The 21,237-nt window shown below is 47.9% G+C and overlaps 1 protein-coding gene across 1 annotated transcript in view; it reads left to right on the forward strand.

Annotated features, from left to right (window-relative positions):
• Positions 1–1,344: 1,344 nt before the first annotated feature.
• LOC141084511 (collagen alpha-4(VI) chain-like) overlaps positions 1,345–21,237 on the forward strand; it is a 376,083-nt gene continuing 356,190 nt past the window's right edge. Inside the window, exons 1-2 of the mRNA XM_073569263.1 lie at positions 1,345–1,455; positions 1,801–1,873. Coding sequence (XP_073425364.1) covers positions 1,857–1,873 — 17 coding nt within the window. The 5' untranslated portion in view covers positions 1,345–1,455; positions 1,801–1,856. The remainder of the gene's footprint in view (positions 1,456–1,800; positions 1,874–21,237) is intronic.

Consider the following 21,237-nt stretch of genomic DNA (forward strand, 5'->3'; position numbering starts at 1 on the left):
TGTAAACTTAGGTTACATTGGGTGTGTATTTTATGGTATATGTTAATGAATAAAAAAATAAACAAGAAAATAGAGTAGGGTCCCCCATAATTTTCATACCCTGCACCAGGGTAAGTGGGAAAAGTGAGGCTAAGTGCCAAATTTGGCGAATCTTATAGATGCACCATTTCTGGGGCAGCTGAGAGCTGATGTTTTTAGTTTTGGAGGGGCATTACTGACAGCTGTGGGCGGCAACACTCAGCTGTCAGCTTTAGCAAGGCTGGTTATCAAAGAATAGAGGGATCTCCACTCCATATTTTTTAACTATTTAAATAAACAACAAAAAAAGGTGTGTGGCCCCCCCATTTTTGACAACCAGCCAAGCAAAAGCTGACAACTGGGGGCTGGTAGGCCCGCAGGACTCCTGGATTTGGGTTTAGGGTGCGCACGCTACCTGAGTCTTAAAGGGACAGCATGTGCCCTGCTATAAACATCCCCAGCAATAGCTGGGAGGCGTCCTGAATATAGCCTATTAGGAGGTGCATTAGCAACTGTAGATATTCTAGTGTTTCCTGCTAGTTAGTTGTAAGGTCCCCGTGCTCCTGATCTGATCTTCTCTGTTCTTTTCCCAGTCCACCCTGCTATACCCATTCCCGAATCTGTCCTGCCTGTTCCTATTCCCGATCCCGATCTATCTGACCTGTACTTATGCCCCTTACCTGCCCAGTCTGTACTTGCACCTGAGAGCCTACATCTGTGATCCCATATTCTGTGGCCATCCCATGTTTCTGTTACTCTACTGCTTGTGCTGTTCCATCTCGTTAACCAGTTATTGGCTGGCCCTGCCACAGCTCCGTGTGTCCATCCTGGAATAGCACCTGGCGTGCAACTGGAGCAAAGTCTAATCCCACCCTCAGGAGCTCTAGCGAAGAGTCAGGTGATTGCTTAGCTACGCCCCTCCATGCTCTCCCCAGACTGTGGCACAGTGGTTCCATAACAACGTGTGTAACACTCACATTGCACTATACACTGAGTGAACGGATGTATAAAAAGGGACAATACTTGCTGAGTCAATCTATCTAACTCTTTAAATTTCCTTATGTGGTCTTCAAATGGGTGGATAAAACTATATCCACAATATACTCTACTTATACAGTATATATACTGTATATGCATAACCTTTATGTAAAGTACATATATTATCTTTTCATCTCATGTCATTTGCCCGGAGTGTGGGGGTTTACTACTCATTCTGAAGCCATGTGTTTTTAATGCTTAAGGATGTGTAGGTTTGACCCTTCCCCATTTCTCTAGACACGACCCACCCACCCATGATATCTGTATCAGTACTTTCTTCTTTCTGTTCTCCTATGGGACTCTGATGCAGCATTTGCTGGCTATAATACCCATTTGTCTCCTCAGTAGAACTTTACTGCAGTATCAGATCATCATACATCCTCTCTCCTTATTACACAGGTCAGTATTTGCTCATGTTTTGTATTTTCAAACATTTTTCTTTGTTCTGTGTAGCTCATTTTCCTTTCAGACTGGAGAATTATACACTATTTTTATACACGATTTGCTACAAGAAATCGTTAATTCTTTAAGATTCCGACTTTTACATTTTATTCTTAGAAAGGGTGTCATGTTCCATTTGTCTGTCCTGATGGGAGTTATGAGATACAGGGTTAAATTTCACAGCTGCACAGTTCATGTGATGTCCTCGGGCTCTTCTTTGTCTTCAGGTGTTCTTGTGTGTGAGGCTTTTTCATTTTAATTTGTTTTATGCATACACGTGTAAATTCCTGTTCTTCTTGACAGATCCATAGGTTACTTCATCGTCCATCTGTTATATCCCTGAAGATGTTCTTTGCATTATGATAGGAGAAATAAGGTAAGGAAATTGTATATCTTTCTTAAACTTGGATAGCAGTATGTTAATAAAGCATTGTTATAGTCAGCTGTGTACTCTTAAGAAGAATGAAGAATATGTTCCAACTTGGCCGACTAGAAACTGTATAACTTTTTCTAATGAACCGTTAAGTGTGCTGATTAAAAAGTTATACAGTTGGTATACATTTAATGGATCTAAAAAAATATTAAAATGAAAAGTGATTTTTTTTTATTGCCTATTTTTAGGATCTAAAACAAAAACAGAACAAACATAAGCCAAAATGACACTCTATATGGTTGATTTCCAGCAGCTTAGTCAGCTTTCATGCAATGATCTTAATTCCCAGCACATATCTACGATTGCGAGCCGAGTGTTGGCTGAAGACTCATGTTAAGCATCTTATCTTGTGTATATATTGGGAATAAGGATCATAGTTTTAAAGTGCATGCTTTGGATATGAATTGTATTTCTTGTCTTGTTAGACTCAATGAACAAATCCAGACACTTTTTCATGAATTCCATGAGTACCCAACATGCTTTACAAATCCTTTATTACAATACTATAACTATATTATAACTGTAGCCATTCTTCCAACTTAGGGGTCACTGATCCGAGTGCTCCTATCACCACTGGAATCACTGTTGCCTTCACGTTCCACATCTCTTCTATGAGGCCCTGGTATTTCTCCAGCTTCTCATAATCCTTCTTTCTGATGTTGCTATCACTTGGCACTGCCACATCTATTATCATTGCTGTCTTCTGATCCTTGTCTACTATCACAATGTCTGGTTGGTTAGCCAACACCTGCATATCCATCAGGATCTTGAAGTCCCACAAGATTTTAGCCCTTTAACTCTTCACCACCTTCTCTGGGGTCTCCTACCTAGACTTAGGGGCACTTAGTCCATATGCTGTGCAGATGTTTCTGTATACAAATCCTGATACCTTGGTTGTTGCGTTTGGTATACCCTGCCCCTGCTTGCATTTGGCATCCCGTCACTATGTGTTGGACTGTTTCTAAAGTTTCAGAATATGCAAAGAAACCTCAGGTATACTGTATATACCGGGTGGGTCATTTATATGGATACACCTAAATAAAATGAGAATGGTTGGTGATATCAACTTCCTGTTTGTGGCACATTAGTATATGGGAGGGGGGAAACTTTTCAAGATGGGTGGTGACCATGGTGGCCATTTTGAAGTCGACCATTTTTGATCCAACTTTATTTTTTTCAATGGGAAGAGGGTCATGTGACACATCAAACTTATTGAGAATTTCACAAGAAAAAAAAGGTGTGCTTGGTTTTAACGTAACTTTTTTCTTTCATGAGTTATTTACAAGTTTATGACCACTTATAAAATGTTTTCAAAGTGCTGCCCATTGTGTTGGATTATCAATGCAACACTCTTCTCCCACTCTGGACACACTGATAGCAACACACTTCAAAATGGCCACCATGGTCACCACCCATCTTGAAAAGTTTCCCCCTCCCATATACTAATGTACCACAAACAGGAAGTTGATATCACCAACCATTCCTATTTTATTTAGTTGTATCTAGTGATGGGCGAGCACTAAAATGCTCGGGTGCTCTTTGTTCGGGTTGAGCAAATTGGAATACTCGGGTATTCGGACAGAACAACGAGCCCAATGTAAGTCTATGGGAGACCCGAGCATTTTTACCATGATCCCCCCGGGGGTCCTTTTAGGCTTTAAAAACGTCTGAAAATGATGGAAACGCTGCTCAAATGACACGGAGACATCATGGGGATCATCCCTGGAAGTATTTCTGAGTCCTAGTTCACAGCTTTAAGAAATGTTTTCAGAGTTTCATGCCATTGTTACCGGTGCACCAAAAAACATACCAAAACGAAGCCAAAACGGATTTTGCTGGGAAATATGTTAAGGTACATCCTTTCCAGGTTAATGACTTACAATATATATAAGGCAAAATAAATAACCCCAGACCAAAATGTTCCTCCTCTACTTGGGCTATGTTCATGCGCAGTGTTTTTGAAGCACTTTTAAACTTTAACATTGCTTTCCAACCAATACTAATGCATTCACAATGACATTGTGAAATGTCATTGTAACCTTTTACAACCCTTGCTGGCCATGTGTTGTGTGACACATAAGGAGACACAACTTGTTTAAATTCTGAAGGAGGGACTGTTAAAGTCACAGAGCCTATTTTTACAGGGGCATCAGGCAGGTCTCCTGCAGACCCCTGGTTGTCATGCCAACTCATCAGCACACCACAATCATGTGACAGGGGTGTCGATTGGCGGAGTTAGTGATGTGCTTTGGGTGTGATAATGTTAAATGTTGCTGTCAGAGATTGACAACGACATTTCACATGTTGACAGCCGTGGGTGGATAAAATCAGTTGTCATGTGCCTGAAAAGATGTGGGCTCAGTGCCAGAGCCTGCATTAAATTGGGAGACATGATATATGACATATATATGTAGAAATCGCTGGAACGCGGTATGCAGTGACGGACAGGAGGCAGAGCAAGGGTTAACATGTTTAATAACAGGGGAATACTCCATGCAGGGAGGTAAAGGGTTAAACAGTATAAATGGAAAAGGATGTTGGGAGGTAAAGGGTTAAGCAGGGGATTTAACAGCTTAGATGACAGAGGATATTGTTAGTAGAAGAATGACTGTTCAGATAACAGCAGTTCTTGTGAAGCACTTGTGTCAGGAGTTCCGCCAACTCTAACTCCTGCTGAGAACACAATGGCGCTGGTAACAGCTGGCGTGGTGTCTTTTCCAAAGGGGTCCTGTGAGCCTTAATGTCCCGTCTTCCGGCGGCAGAGGATGGTCTCCGGTACCTTCCGCTGAGCCTAGTCCATATGTTGAGGTGGCTGGCAAGAGTGAGAGCCACAGTCCTGTACGAGCCCAATGTGGCTCTGAAAATAGACACTAATGAAGTCAGGACGCAGGTGTCTGGGCAAATATTCTCTTGCAATGTCAGGGTGCAAGTGTCAGTCCCGTATGTGGTGTGAGAATCATGTGGGAATAGTGGATGAGGGCAGGTATATCTCGCCCAGATTCCTTTCCTATGTGGCCTAGTCTGGTCAGTATCGCACCTGCTTGCTAATGAATAATGGGAGGTGGATATAAAAGGATGCCAGGTGGTTGTGTGAGTGTCTCAGCCTGGGAACACAGAGAGCCTGTCTGTGTGAGAGACACACGTGAGTGGAAGCAGTGCCCACTGCAACTGTGGTTTGGCTGGACGGGAGAAGCCCGCCAGTTGGTAGTTAGGTTGTCCATTGTTTAGTTAGTGCCGGACAGGCAAGGATTTGTTTTATGTTTTATTTCCTTTTGCATTGCTTTCACCGTTAATAAACCTGAGACAGGGTCAGTTATACACGAATCCCAGCTCTGCGCCTGAGTTTCATGCTGAACACACGTGACCTTTGACCCCAGCAAAGGCGATCCCGGAGTGTTTTATCACATTGTGGTGGAGAATGCGGGCATCACGTTGCAAGCATGAGCATGGAGGACGTGGTGAAAGCGCTGGTACAGTCCACCGCCGTCCAGCAAGAATCTAATCGGGTGATGATGGCCCAGCTGAAGGAGTTGGTGGACATGACAGTTACCGATCGTTCGCTTCTCCAGCAGGTGGCGCAGCGCTTGGCAAGCTTACCTGAGCTTAACCTGGAAGCTGAGTCGAGAGTGATTCACGTGAGTCAGTACTGGCAGAAAATGATGACCGAAGATGACGTCGAGGCATACCTGACCACGTTTGAACGGACGGCGGTGCGAGAAAAATGGCCGAAGGCACGATGGGCCGGCCTGATTGCCCCGTTTCTTTCCGGTGAGACCCAAAAGGCTTATTATGACTTAGAGCCTGAAGCCGTGCAGGACTTTGACAAATTGAAAGCCGAGATCTTGGCCCGGCTGGGAGTGACGACCGCTGTCCGTGCACAGAGAGTGCATCAATGGACTTATCAGCCGGATAAACCACCGTGGTCACAGATGTTCGACCTGATCCACGTGACGAAGAAGTGGCTACAACCCGAGGTGCTGACGGCGCCAGAGATAATCCAGAGAGTCGTCATGGACAAGTACCTGAGAGCTCTACCGCCAGCCCTGAGAAAGTGGGTAAGCCATGGAAATCCTACGACGGCAGATCAACTGGTGGATCTGGTTGAACGTTACTCCATGGCGGAAGGACTCCGAGACGACGCTACCCCACCTCGTTCTTCATCATCTCCACGTGGAACCGGTAAGACTGTTCCAGGGAGTAGGGGAGATGGAAAAATCCCTAAGACAGTGGGGGAGGAAAACGGGACTGCCCGCACTGCGAGGCCGAGAGTAACGAACTATGGTCTAAGCAAGGGGCCCGTTAGGTGTTTCCACTGCCAAGAGATGGGACATATTGCTGCGAACTGTCCGGTCACTACTGAACCCATGCAGTGCGACGTCACAGACTCTAAAAACCGCATGTCTATGGTTGCACGGGTGGTGAGTGTGAATGCCGGTCAAAAGGATGTGGAAAAACACTTGTGTGATTTAATTGTTGATGGCAAAAATGTGGTGGCATTGTTAGACTCGGGAAGTGTGGTGACTCTGGTGAAGGCCAGTCTGGTGTCAGCCCCGACTGGACCATCAGACAAATTTTCTGTAACGTGTGTGCATGGAGACACCTGTTCGTACCTCACCACGGTCATATGCATTACTACTTCCTATGGGTCTGTGCAACATAAAGTGGGACTCATCCCGGCGTTATTGCATGATGTTATCCTGGGCCGGGATTTTCCCCACTTCTGGCAATTGTGGGAGAATCAGTTGATGCCCTCGGGTAATAGTGTACATAATTCTTCTCCCAGGGCGCGTGTGGGTCCCGAACCCCGGGAAGAGGTCTCCCTGGAAGACTCGGGGGAAGAGTCTGTGGGAAATGACCTGCAGTTCCCGTTTTCAGTCATGGCGGGTGATACGGAGGAGACCGGGGAAGAGGAGGAGGCCGACAGCCGTCCACCTCCCCGTTTGCCGGATTTAGAAGTTCAGAAAGATGACTTCCAAAGCGATCAAATAAAGGATACTACCCTTTCTCAGGCTAGGACAAATGTAAAAGTGATAAATGGGGTACCCGTAGAACCTGGCTCTAGGCTGGCATATCCTTACATGGTTCTGGAGAATGATTTACTCTATCAGATAGAGAAAAAGGGGGAAGATACGGTGCAACTATTAGTCGTGCCAAAACCCTACCGGCGGCAGGTGCTGGACCTGGCCCACGGACATGTGATGGGAGGTCACCTGGGAGTCCAGAAAACCACCGAAAGGATATTACACTGTTTTGTTTGGCCAGGCATGCATCACGATATTCGTGTATATTGTGAGTCTTGTCCTGACTGCCAAGCTTCTGCACCTAAGCCCCGGTTCTGTAGCCCTTTGGTACCCCTACCTATTATTGAAGTCCCGTTTGAGAGGATTGGGATGGATTTAGTTGGGCCCCTTCCACGGTCTGCACGTGGACACCAACATATCCTGGTCATCTTGGATTATGCCACTCGTTACCCGGAGGCCATCCCTTTGCGTAACACGGCCACCAAGACGATTGCCAAGGAACTGGTGCATGTGTTTAGTCGGGTTGGTATACCAAAACAGATACTCACCGACCAGGGGTCCCCCTTTATGTCCAGGATAATGAAGGAGCTCTGCCGATTGTTACAAATCGAACCGTTACGCACATCCGTGTATCACCCTCAAACAGACGGGTTGGTGGAACGGTTCAATAAAACTCTGAAGCAGATGCTGAGAAAGGTGATAGACAAGGATGGGAAGAACTGGGACTATTTACTTCCGTATTTGCTTTTTGCCATCAGGGAAGTACCCCAGTCTTCCACGGGATTCTCGCCTTTCGAGTTATTGTACGCCCGACGTCCTCGCGGACTGTTAGACGTTGCAAAAGAAACCTGGGAGGGTCAGGTCACTCCGTTTAAAACAGTGATAGATCACGTCACACAAATGCAGGACCGTATTGCGGCTGTTATGCCTATCGTCAAAGAACACATGATACGGGCTCAAGGAGCCCAAAAAAGAATCTATGATAGGGGCGCCAAGATCCGTACGTTTGCACCCGGAGATAGGGTGTTGATCCTGGTCCCCACGGTGGACAGTAAGTTCCTGGCAAAGTGGCAGGGCCCCTTTGAGATCAAGGAAAGAGTTGGTGAAGTAAACTACAAAGTATACCAGGCAGGTAAACGGAAACCTGAACAGATTTATCATGTAAATCTGATAAAGCCCTGGAAGGATTGGTCTGCCTTGTCAGCGGAGCTGGCCCGTCCTGTCTGCTCGCATACTGTACCGGAGGTATGGGTTGCAGAGACTCTCTCGGAGCGGCAAAAGACTGAGGTCAGGCAGTTTCTACTTCACAACCAAAAGTTTTTCTCAGAAAAACCCGGGCAGACTATGCTAATGAAACATGACATCGTAACGGAACCTGGTGTCACAGTTCACGTAAAGCCCTACCGAATCCCGGAAGCGCGCCGTGAAGCCGTTTCCCGAGAAGTGAAGGCAATGTTAGTGTTAGGAGTCATTGAGGAATCGCACAGTGCGTGGTCCAGCCTGATTGTGCTAATTCCTAAACCGGACGGCACCATCCGGTTCTGCAATGACTTCAGGAAACTGAATGCGGTCTCAAAATTTGATGCCTATCCTATGCCCCGGGTCGACGAGTTAATAGATCGGTTAGGAAAAGCCCGGTATATTACGACCCTAGATCTAACAAAGGGGTATTGGCAGATCCCTCTGGCTGAGGCTGCCAGAGAAAAGACGGCATTTGTCACGCCGGAAGGTTTATTTCAGTATGTGTATATGCCGTTTGGACTGCATGGGGCACCGGCGACCTTCCAGAGATTGATGGATCGAGTCTTGAGGCCACATAGGCGGTACGCTTCGGCCTATTTGGATGACATTGTCATTTACAGCTTGGACTGGGAGACTCATCTCCAGAAAGTACAAGCTGTGATTGACGACCTGTGGGAGGCAGGTCTAACCGCGAACCCCAAGAAATGTCACATCGGGCTAGAAGAAGCCCGGTATTTGGGGTATGTAATTGGGAGGGGTGTTGTTAAACCCCAGGTTGATAAGATTCAGGCGCTTCAGGACTGGCCACAACCTGTCAACAAGAAGCAGGTGCAAGCCTTCCTGGGGATCGCCGGCTATTATCGCCGGTTCATACCCAATTTTGCAGCCAACGCTACCCCCCTGACGGATCTTACAAAAGGGAAAGACTCCGTCATGATTAAATGGAGTTTAGCGGCTGAAGAAGCATTCCATGGCCTAAAACGGGCACTTTGCTCTCAGCCCGTACTGGTGACTCCGGACTTCCGCAGCGAGTTTGTGGTACAAACGGATGCCTCGGATACCGGTATCGGGGCCGTACTCTCACAAGTGAGGGACGGAGTGGAACACCCAGTCCTCTATCTCAGCAGGAAGCTGAATAAACACGAGCAAAGGTATGCAGTCTTGGAAAAAGAGTGCCTCGCCATTAAGTGGGCTCTAGAGGCCCTCAAATATTACCTGGTGGGCCGAAAGTTCAGGCTGATCACTGACCATGCCCCTCTCAAGTGGATGCACTTGAACAAGGAACGGAATAGTCGGGTGACCCGGTGGTTCCTTGCCCTGCAGGCCTACACTTTTACGGTGGAGCACCGCCCAGGGGTACAGATGGGGAATGCAGATGCCCTGTCCCGAGTGCACTGTTGGGCGGGTGTCATTGCTTGACCAGAGTGGTCTGAGCAGAGGGGGGGGGGATATGTGAGAATCATGTGGGAATAGTGGATGAGGGCAGGTATATCTCGCCCAGATTCCTTTCCTATGTGGCCTAGTCTGGTCAGTATCGCACCTGCTTGCTAATGAATAATGGGAGGTGGATATAAAAGGATGCCAGGTGGTTGTGTGAGTGTCTCAGCCTGGGAACACAGAGAGCCTGTCTGTGTGAGAGACACACGTGAGTGGAAGCAGTGCCCACTGCAACTGTGGTTTGGCTGGACGGGAGAAGCCCGCCAGTTGGTAGTTAGGTTGTCCATTGTTTAGTTAGTGCCGGACAGGCAAGGATTTGTTTTATGTTTTATTTCCTTTTGCATTGCTTTCACCGTTAATAAACCTGACACAGGGTCAGTTATACACGAATCCCAGCTCTGCGCCTGAGTTTCATGCTGAACGCACGTGACCTTTGACCCCAGCAAAGGCGATCCCGGAGTGTTTTATCACATTGGTCACTCTTATGTGGCACATGTACTGTACTCATGGACATGGAGCATACGGTACCTTATTCTCTGGTCGCTACTGGGCGTGCTGCACTTTCCTCATCATGCTGCGCACTGCCTGTTCGTGCCAAGACTCAAGAGCCGACAACGACTGGCTCACAGCTTCTCTCTGGTGGTCACTTTCACACTGCACCTTCTCTCTGTAGTCACCGGGCACACACTGCTCGTTCCGCTCCCTCTCTGGTCCCCGCTGCTGGCGGGAGGAGATGGCGTACGCTGGCCTGCACGACGCTGAACAATAATGAAGCCTAGGTGCACTACTGATGAGGGTTGGTCTATTTATAAGCTGGTGCAATGCCAGTGGCAGGCAAAATGGACAACACAAGAAAAAGTACCACTGTAGGGAATGCACACCACAATACTATGTAAAAAGGCAAAACTTTATTAGCAATAACAGTTTAAAACATACTTAAAACCAAAGCAGAGTTCCCCCCATGCGTGACATAATAATCACAGGCAATAAATGCAATGCAATAAACAGATGGCCCCTGGACCCTGGATTGTAACATGTAATTATCAAAAAAATGGAGAAATAATAATTAATCCTGAACATGAATGACAAGTTATGAAAGTATACAATCACAATCTATTTGAAACTGTCCCCAAAAGTTCCCTGCAACCAAAATGCAAACACAATGAGGTCCCTCCAAATATGAGTGCCACTTAAATAGTGGTGATACTCAAGCAGCTCCCATGGCTAAGCATGAATGAGTTAATGCTGAAGTTAAGCAGACAGTGCTGTCACATGAGAAGAACCAGAATAACTCAATGGTAGAAAGAACAGGATCATACCTGGAGATTAAAACAGAACAAACGTAAAGCAATGCCAAAATGAGCCTGCAATCCACCCAGCACTGTAGGAGCTGGAGGTGTGGAGGAACAGCAGACAATAAAATCATCCTGGACACATGAGTGCAGCTGGACAGAGGATCAAGGAGCCAGGGAGAGCAAGGCCCCACGCGTATCGACATGAACAGCACTCTTCGTCAGGGGAAGTGAAGTGAATTGTTAATGCAAGTCTTAAATACCTAATGAATTAGTGGTCAGTGTGTACTGGTGTGTCACACAAGAAAGGGAAGGAAACGGAAATCAGCTGATGAGGCCATAGATGTAGTAAGGGAAGACCTCTCTGCCCATACTAGCTCAGTGGCCTGTGTGAGTTGAATGAACTCACACAGTGACCAGGAGGGGGAGGTGATGGGGCATAGCTCAGGAGCAGGGGAAAGGAATTTAACCGGCTAGTAGCTGGAATACAGCAATGGGCAAATGACATAAAGAGAGAAGGAAAAATGAGGGCCAGGATAAGTGATTGCAACAGAGAAAACTGTGGTATAAAGCATGTGTGCAACAGAAAATAAAATAAATGTGCCAATGAGAAAAATGGTAAACAATGAAAAAAAACAAAAAAACAAAACATTGCAATATAAATTAATGTATTGGTCAGAATAAATAGAGAAAAATAAATAAAAATAAATAAAAACAAGGAAAAACTGAATAATAAAGAATGAAAACGTGCAAAATGATGAATTGAGAAAATTAGAACACTGGAGCAGATGAAAGGATTGCATTTATTGATGGTCACACATTAATAATATGCATGTACAAAGTGGGAAGCCAAGTATAAATGAAGAATCACAAACTAAGGCACATGGTACAAGTAAATAAAGAAAGCCTGAAACGGTTGGTTGCAAAACAGTGATGAAGAAAGTTCCCCTAGTCCCACAAGAGGCTCCTGAGAACGACGACGCTGGCACTCCCAGGATGAAGCACTCTTCTCCCTGACTGCTGCTGCTGGACACACAGCTCCCCTCAGCGAAGTGGTCCCTGTCCAGGCCCGGACTGGGACTAAAATTCAGCCCTGAAACAAATAGTTGCAGCCAACAGCACACAGACTTGTAAGATGCACGCTCCAAAGATCCCAGGGCCCAGTAGGATCAACAACTCACAGAAAATATAAGGTAGGAGCAGCAACCATTCCAGGTGAAGAAAAAACTTTAGCCTTTATTCTGCCATCAATAGATAAAATTCAGCCCTGGCATTTGAAGTTACACAGGCCCACTAGTCACATGGTGACTATATAATATCTTTGTACACTTGTAGGTTACAAGAAGTGAGAGGAGATTAACACGACTATATAACATGTAGTCAGAGCTGTGCCCAGTATTTATGCTCAGTCCTATTTATTGCTTTTAGGTACAGTACTCCTCCCAAAGCTCTGTCCCCTTTTGTACACACGGTGACAGAATTCCTGGCAGAACTGCTATCCATTGGGCAACCAAACCCCCTGGTCATAGCTGTCCCTTATCATACCTCCCAAGTTTTGAAGAAGGGAAAGAGGGACAAAGACTGCGGTGCAGACAAATTTTAGGCCACACCCGATCACACCCATTTCACAACTAGTCACACCCATTTCTTTGCCCAACCACACCCATTTAGCACTGCTGATCACACTGACTGGTACTGAGGGCACAGTGGCTGGCATTATGGGTACACTGACTGGCACTAAGGAAGAGAGAAAACAGAGAGAGAGAGAAAAAAGAAAAAAGAGACAGAAAGAAAGGAGAGCGAGAGAGAAAGAAAGAACAGAGAGAGAAAGAAGAAAGAACAGAGAGAGAAAGAAAGAGGGGAAAGAAAGAACAGAGAAAGACAGAGAAAGAACAGAGAGAGAAAGAAAGAAGTAAAGAAAGAACAGAGAGAAAGAAAGAGAGGAAAGAAAAAGAAAGAAAGAGGGGAAAGAAAGAAAGAGGGGAAAGAAAGAACAGAGAGAGAGAGAAAAAGAAAAAAAGAAAGATTAGAGAGAGAAAGAAAGAACAGAGAGAGAGAAAGAAAATGAGGGAAAGACAGAACAGAGAATGAGAAAGAAAGAACAGAGAAAGAAAGAAAAAGAGAGAAAGAAATAAAGATTCTATAAAGATAGCAGCCCGGCTCCCATTGTAATGCCCACCTGTCATGTCGGACGCTATTCACACCACAGCGTCCGGCAGGCAGAGGTAGTTCCACCTCCGTCCACTATAGCCTCAGTGGCGCCGGCTTGAGTTTCTCAGGCTATCGGGGGTTAATCTAGCTGAAGATCAGGTTGGATGTTTGGTCACGCCCACGGTCTTTAAATAGTCGTGCTGGCCTATGGGCGTCGCCGATTATAGCTTGTGTGTCATACCAAGTGGTTCCGGTCTGGAGTGGAGGTGTTGGAGAGAGAGAGAGATTCATATCTGGTGTCGTATGATCCATTGTTACCTTCTCGCCTTCCCATATTTGTGTTTTGTTGTGCCCTGTTCACATTACTGTATAGTCCTGTGTGTATGCGGCGCGGTGCAGTTTAAGTTCTCCCTGTCTGTCTTTATTGTTTGGGGCTTTGGGTGGTTTGTCTCCTCACTGGGTGGAGGGTGGAGGGTTAAGCTTAGGGCTGAGCAGGAGATAAGGAAAGGGTGGAGGCTCAGGCATTTGCACCTTCAGCAAAAACCCTGGGTTGAGGGTCAGACAGGGTTTCCCCTAGTTAAAGGGACATCACAGGGGCCCCGGGTATTTCTGCCTTAGTTGACCTAAGCCCCGCGTGACATTATAATCGGCCCACATTTTTCAGGAGTCCATGGATCCCATGGATTCCATAACCCGCCAGTTGGCGGCGCTGTCCTTACAGGTCTCCGAGTTGAAAGGGGCAGTTCAGCAGCAGGGCCTGGTAGTAGCGAAGGTGCAAACGGCATCTGCAGGTGTCGGTGCAGAGCCGAAGATCCCGCTGCCAGAACGATTCTCAGGGGAACGCAGCAAATTTGTCATATTTCGGGAGGCCTGCAAGTTATACTTCCGCATGCGCCCGGTCTCCTCAGGTAATGAGGCTCAGCGGGTGGGCCTGGTGTTATCATTACTGAGTGGGGACCCCCAAGCATGGGCATTTTCCTTACCCGCTGACTCTGCTACATTTCATTCTGTCAATAATGTTTTTTCTGCACTAGGGCTCATTTATGATGATCCTGACCGACTGGCTCTAGCGGAATCTAAGATCCGCGCCCTCCGTCAGGGGGAACGTATGGCGGAAGACTATTGCTCTGAATTTCGCCTTGGACAGTAGACACACAGTGGAACGACCCAGCGCTGCGGAGCCAGTTTATTCATGGGGTTTCAGGAAGAGTTAAACAGGCCCTCCTGATGTATGAAACTCCTGCATCGTTGGAGTCTGCCATGAGTTTGGTTATACGTATTGATCGCCGTTTGCGTCAGGGGGCACAGGAGACGCTACCCCTGGGGGAACGCAGGGGTGCAAGTGTGGTTGCTGCAGGTGAGCCCACTGAACCTATGCAAATTGCGGGGGTGTCACAGGTTAAGCGTCGCGTCCCTGGGTTCACGAAGCCCGGAGCATGTTTTTACTGTGGTAAAAGGAATCATTATGTTAACGCTTGTCCTGTGCTACCGAAGAAGGTCACACCGGCGGAAAACTACTAAGCTCAGTGGGTATGGAGGAGACCCAACTGAGCGTATGCATATCCTCCATGATGGTATCTCAATGTATGCTCCCTGCCAAGGTTATTATCGCGGGCAGAGAGCTACCAATATCAGTGTTTGTGGATAGCGGTTCCGCCACCAATCTCATAGATGAGGAGTTTGCACGCAGGGCCGGGTTTAAGATCGAAAAACTCCCTCATCCTATTCAGGTGGTTACCATTAATGCCACTCCCCTCCCTCAGGGGGAGATTACGGAGTTTGTGGCTGAGGTGAAACTCCACATTGGGGTCCTACATTCAGAGTGGGTTACATGTAGGGTCCTCCGTAATCTCCCAGCACAAATGGTCTTGGGTTTTCCATGGTTGTCCAGGCACAACCCAGTGATTGATTGGAAAACTCAGGACATAGTACAATGGAGTGGTTTTTGCCAGGACAATTGCTTGGCCACATGTGTGTCCGCCGTGACGCCCAGCCTTCCGGAGGCTTTGCAGGATTTCGCGGATGTTTTCTCTGAGAAGGGTTGCTCAGAACTGCCTCCACATAGAGCCTATGACTGTGCGATTATGTTAAAACCCGGGGCCAAATTACCTAAGGCCAGGATGTTTAATATTTCTGGTCCAGAGAGTCAAGCTCTGAAAGACTACATCGCGGAGAGTCTGAGCAAAGGACACATCCGGTCTTCATCCTCGCCTGTAGCAGCGGGGTTTTTCTTCATTAAGAAGAAAGATGGGGGGTTACGGCCATGTCTGGATTTCCGGGAGTTAAACCAGATTACGATCCGTGATCCATACCCGATGCCTTTGATCCCTGATTTGTTCAACCAGGTGGCGGGGGCAAAGTGGTTTTCCAAGCTTGACCTCAGGGGGGCGTATAACCTCATAAGGGTCCGTCAGGGGGATGAGTGGAAGACGGCCTTTAACACTCCTGAGGGTCATTTTGAGAGCCTGGTTATGCCATTTGGGTTGACAACCGCGCCAGCTGTTTTCCAACATTTTATTAATGACGTGTTTGCTCATGTCCTGGGGAAATTTGTGATTGTATACCTGGATGATATCCTCATTTATTCGAGCGACCGGGACATTCATTTAGAGCATGTCAGGCAGGTGTTACAGTTGCTCCGTGAGAATAAGCTCTATGCTAAGCTGGAAAAATGCTTATTTTTTGTTCAGGAGTTGCCTTTTTTGGGATATATTGTGTCCGCCGCAGGGTTTAAAATGGACACCGCTAAGGTGCAAGCGGTGCTACAATGGGAAAGGCCTGATAATCTGAAAGCGCTCCAGCGGTTCCTTGGGTTTGCTAATTATAATAGGAAATTTATAAAACACTTTTCTACTGTAGCCAAACCGCTCACGGACATGACAAAAAAAGGTACCGATCTGACTAGCTGGTCTGAGGTGGCGATATGTGCATTTGAGCGTCTGAAGAACAGTTTTGCTTCAGCCCCCATTCTGGTGCAACCGGACGTGTCTAAACCTTTTGTGGTGGAGGTTGATGTGTCTGAGGTGGGAGTGGGGGCAGTACTGTCACAGGGCTCATCTTTGAGCGATATGCATCCATGCGCCTACTTTTCCAAGAAGCTGTCGCCGGCCGAACGGAATTATGATATCGGCAACAGGGAGTTGTTGGCCATCAAATTGGCTTTTGAGGAATGGCGACACTTCTTGGAGGGGGCGGCTCACCAGGTCACAGTCATCACCGACCATAAGAACCTGCTCTATCTGGAGTCGGCCAAGCGTCTGTCTCCTAGGCAGGCTCGCTGGGCATTGTTCTTTACACGTTTCAATTTTCTGGTGACTTACCGTCCCGGGGCTAAAAACACCAAGGCGGATGCCTTGTCCAGGTGTTTTCCGGGGGTAGAACCTCGGGAAGAGCCGGTACCCATCCTCCAGGAAGGTGTAGTGGTTTCGGCTCTCACGACTTAGGTAGAGGCGGAGATTGCCGAGGCCCAAGAGGAGGTACCGCCAGGACTTCCCGCCAACAAATCATTTGTACCCCTTCATCTTCGTCTTAAGGTGTTGAGGGAACATCATAACTCAGTACTGGCTGGTCATCCAGGGGTTAAGGGCACCTTGGAGCTGGTATCGCGTCGTTTCTGGTGGCCCAAAATCCGGCAGGACGTGGTCTCGTACGTGGCAGCTTGCATCACGTGCGCCAGGGCCAAGTCGCCCCGAGCCCGTCCTGCTGGCACGCTACAGCCTCTGGGGGTACCTAATAGGCCATGGACAGAAATCTCCATGGATTTTATCACTGACTTGCCAGTCTCGGCGGGGAACACGGTCATCCTGGTGGTGGTTGACCGATTTTCAAAGATGGCGCATTTTGTCTCATTGCCCTCCTTGCCCAATGCGAAGACGTTGGCTCAGGTGTTTGTGCAGGAGGTGGTCAGACTCCACGGAGTTCCGTCGGACATAGTATCTGATAGGGGAACTCAATTTGTTGCGAGGTTTTGGAAAGCTTTTTGCTCACGTTTGGGGATCAAGTTGTCACATTCATCGGCGTTTCATCCACAGTCAAATGGTCAAACTGAGCGCATGAACCAAAATCTGGAGCAGTATTTACGATGCTTTGTGTCCGACAACCAAGAGGAGTGGTCTACTTTCCTTCCTCTGGCCGAGTTCGCGTTAAATAATCACCGTCAAGAGTCATCGGGAGAGTCTCCGTTCTTTTGTGTTTACGGTCAACATCCTCAATTTTGTACCTTACGTCAGGGTGACTCGGGGGGCGTCCCGGAGGAGGACCAGCTAGGAGCTCAATTATCATCGGTCTGGAGGAGGGTGAAACAGCGATTGTTGAGCATGAGTGCGAGGTACAAGCGGGTGGCTGACAGTAGACGCGTGCCAGGTCCGGACCTGTGTGTGGGTGAATGGGTGTGGTTAGCGACTAAAAATATAAAACTCAAAATTCCATCTTTAAAATTGGGTCCAAGGTTTATTGGGCCTTTTAAGATTGCTGCCATCATTAACCCAGTTGCTTATCGGTTGGAACTCCCTGCAGTATACAAGATACACAACGTGTTTCACAGGGCTTTATTGAAAAAGGTGGTAGGCTCTGTGGACACGACGCCGATGCCACCTCCAGTCACGGTGGATGGCGATTTAGAGTTTGAGGTCTCCAAGGTAGTGGACTCTCGAGTAGTGCGCCGTACTCTTCAGTATTTGGTACACTGGCGGGGGTATGGTCCGGAGGAGAGGTCTTGGGTAACAGCCTCGGACATACATGCAGATCGGCTGGTCAGTTCTTTTCACCGTCGTCATCCGGACAAGCCGGGTGCTATGAGTCTTGAGGGCCCTGGGGTCCCTCGTAGAAGACGGGGTACTGTCATGTCGGACGCTATTCACACCACAGCGTCCGGCAGGCAGAGGTAGTTCCACCTCCGTCCACTATAGCCTCAGTGGCGCCGGCTTGAGTTTCTCAGGCTATCGGGGGTTAATCTAGCTGAAGATCAGGTTGGATGTTTGGTCACGCCCACGGTCTTTAAATAGTCGTGCTGGCCTATGGGAGTCGCCGATTATAGCTTGTGTGTCATACCAAGTGGTTCCGGTCTGGAGTGGAGGTGTTGGAGAGAGAGAGAGATTCATATCTGGTGTCGTATGATCCATTGTTACCTTCTCGCCTTCCCATATTTGTGTTTTGTTGTGCCCTGTTCACATTACTGTATAGTCCTGTGTGTATGCGGCACGGTGCAGTTTAAGTTCTCCCTGTCTGTCTTTATTGTTTGGGGCTTTGGGTGGTTTGTCTCCTCACTGGGTGGAGGGTGGAGGGTTAAGCTTAGGGCTGAGCAGGAGATAAGGAAAGGGTGGAGGCTCAGGCATTTGCACCTTCAGCAAAAACCCTGGGTTGAGGGTCAGACAGGGTTTCCCCTAGTTAAAGGGACATCACAGGGGCCCCGGGTATTTCTGCCTTAGTTGACCTAAGCCCCGCGTGACACCACCTGAGCCTCCCGGTGCAGGACATATCATGATCCGCTCACATGGCCGGCATCCCCGATTCCAAGGTGATTCTGCTGTCCGCGCTGTCGGAGGAGGACACAGTGATGGATCTGAAGCATTCCTGGTTCCGTCACAATCTCCTCAAGAAATTATCTCATTTCCGGTCAGCTTCCAGCACATCACTTCCGGTGGAACGTCATGTGTGAGTTTTAAAATGCTCCTCGGGGCTCCGCCGTGTACTCCTGTGTCCGTGGGAAAAGCCTGCTTTGTATGCTTCGTGCTCACTTGGCTCCGCTCCGTACATCCCGTACACATATGGATCCACTCCATACACACACGGCTCCGCTCCATACACCTCGTATACGCACGGCTCCTCTCCGTACACCTCGTACACACACGGCTCCGCTCCGTACACCAAGTACACACACGACTCTGCTCCGTACACACGCGGCTCCGCTTCATATACCCCATACACATGCGGCTCTGCTCCGTACACCTCGTACACACACGGCTCCACTCCGTACACCAAGTACACACACGACTCCGCTCCATACACCTCGTACACGCGTGGCTCCGCTCCGTACACCTCGTACACACGGCTCCGCTCCGTACACCTCGTACACACACGGCTCCGCTCCGCACACCTCGTACACACACAGCTCTGCTACATCTACCCTGTTAACCCCTCCTGACCCCACACATACTTACCTCATCCAACACCATGACAACAGCACAGCAGAGTCTTTGAGACACCAAGAGGCAAGGCTCAGCGCACAGGACCTGTGATGAGGTCACAGGAGGGGCGGAGTCAGGGGTCACATGATCAGGGGTCTGGACAAAGGCTCCTGATCATGTGACCCCTGACTCCTCTCCTCCTGTGACCTCATCACAGGTCCTGTAAACAGAGAAGAGAGCAGGCAAGCGACACTGTGAGTGGCTGCGGGGGGGAGGTCTCATGCTACGGCGAGGATGGGGTGCGTGGGGGGGGCGTGGCGGCTTATCTCCCTGCAGTGCGGGAGGGTAGGAAACTATAACCGCCGTGCCTGCAGAGGGTCGGCGGCAGGAGCAACAGCCAGGCCAGTGGCTGCATCAGCTGGCAAGTGGCCAGATGATCGGGCGCTGCCGCCCGCGGCCCACATGACAGCTGCCCAGTGGGAAAATGCCCAGTTGGTTATATTACCAATCTGGGCCTGTCCCTGTCCTTCTTGTCTGCTCGGTGTGCATGGCTCTGCTCTGTGTACACAGCTCTGCTTTGCGTGCATGGCTCTGCTCTGTGTGCACGGCTTTGCTCTGTTCTATGTGCACGGCTCTGCTCTGCTCGGTGTGGCCAATGCAGTGCCGATACTCTGGGGTGAGGGAAGGGGAATCACAGCGTGCCTGTCACCACTCTGCCTGATGCACTCGATTGGCGCCAAACTGCCTCACTGCGTGCGCTTTCTCTTCTTCTTTCTCCACCCACCTCGGTCAGCAGGAATGTCCACCTCCCCAGGGCTTCCCCCAGGCAATAGGGGAAGGTCTGCTTCACTAAAGTTTCCCCACGGGAACAAGGCATGCAGCCTCTCTAGTTCCGGACCCGGCACGCAGATACCCGCGGTCTCGTCGTCCCCCTTACATATATGTCATATGTCGTGCAGGGGTTAAGGCCCAGTAAGACACACTACTGTGCCTTAGTATTAAGTATTCAAACTCTAGATTATAATGTGCTCCACCATTTGTGTTCCAACTCTATTCCTGCATATCTACAGCCCACCAGGTTAAACCTTGTTTTTGCCATACCTGCATTCACCCTTGCTTTGTCCCACAGCACCTGTGCTTCTGGTCCTGAGTGTCTAGCGTGTGCAGAATCCTTGTTTCCCGTATGCCTTACCTGCATTTTGCACCAACAGATCTGGGGCTTGTAGGCTGTGTCTCACTAGGTGAGTTGAAAGAAGTAGGTTAATAAATACATACCGGTGTAATTAATGCAAAAGGAGCCCCGACAGTGTATTGAGTGCATTTACTGAACATACAGTTCAGTAGGCCAACATTACGGATTTTAAAATCATTTTTCAAGCTGGTGTTATAAAGTATTCTAATTTACTGAGATAATGACTTTTGGGTTTTCATTGGCTGTAAGAAAAAATCATCAACATTAACAGAAATAAACACTTGAAATAGGTCACTCTGTTTTTAATGACCCTATATAATATATGAGTTTCACTTTTTGTAATGAAGAACTGAAGAAAATTAACTTTTTCATGATATTCTAATTTTTTGAGAAGCACCTGTATATCTTTGTTTAGATAGTGGCTCTTGTATATGCACAATGAACTAGCTGCAAATAGGACCAATAACTACATAGGTCAATAAAGAACTAAGTGAAAAATAATAGTTGTTTGTGCTGTGGTTCAATGTGCAGTGAATAGTGAGATCTGAAAAAAGGTTAGTAACCAGTAGTGGTAGAGCCAAGGAAAGACTAAGGTGCTGCAGGATGGGTAAAAAGTTTGAGCATTGTTCTGGTTGATGACAGGTGCTCAGGGCATTAAGTCCAGGGGGTACCTGGAATAAAGCTTCAGTACTTGCAGGACCTGTGTGAAGTGCTAGATCACTTGACATCCGTAGTCATGTGATGGTCATGTGATCAGGTGCGGTGCACAGAAAGGACTAAAAATCCAATGTATTTCGGAAATTTATTGGTTTCATTCTTCAGAGATTAATCAGGGTTAATATATACA

This window comes from Dendrobates tinctorius, unplaced genomic scaffold (genome assembly GCF_039654945.1).
Source record: "Dendrobates tinctorius isolate UK_male_01 unplaced genomic scaffold, ASM3965494v1 ptg000005l, whole genome shotgun sequence".
Lineage (NCBI taxonomy): Eukaryota > Metazoa > Chordata > Amphibia > Anura > Dendrobatidae > Dendrobates > Dendrobates tinctorius.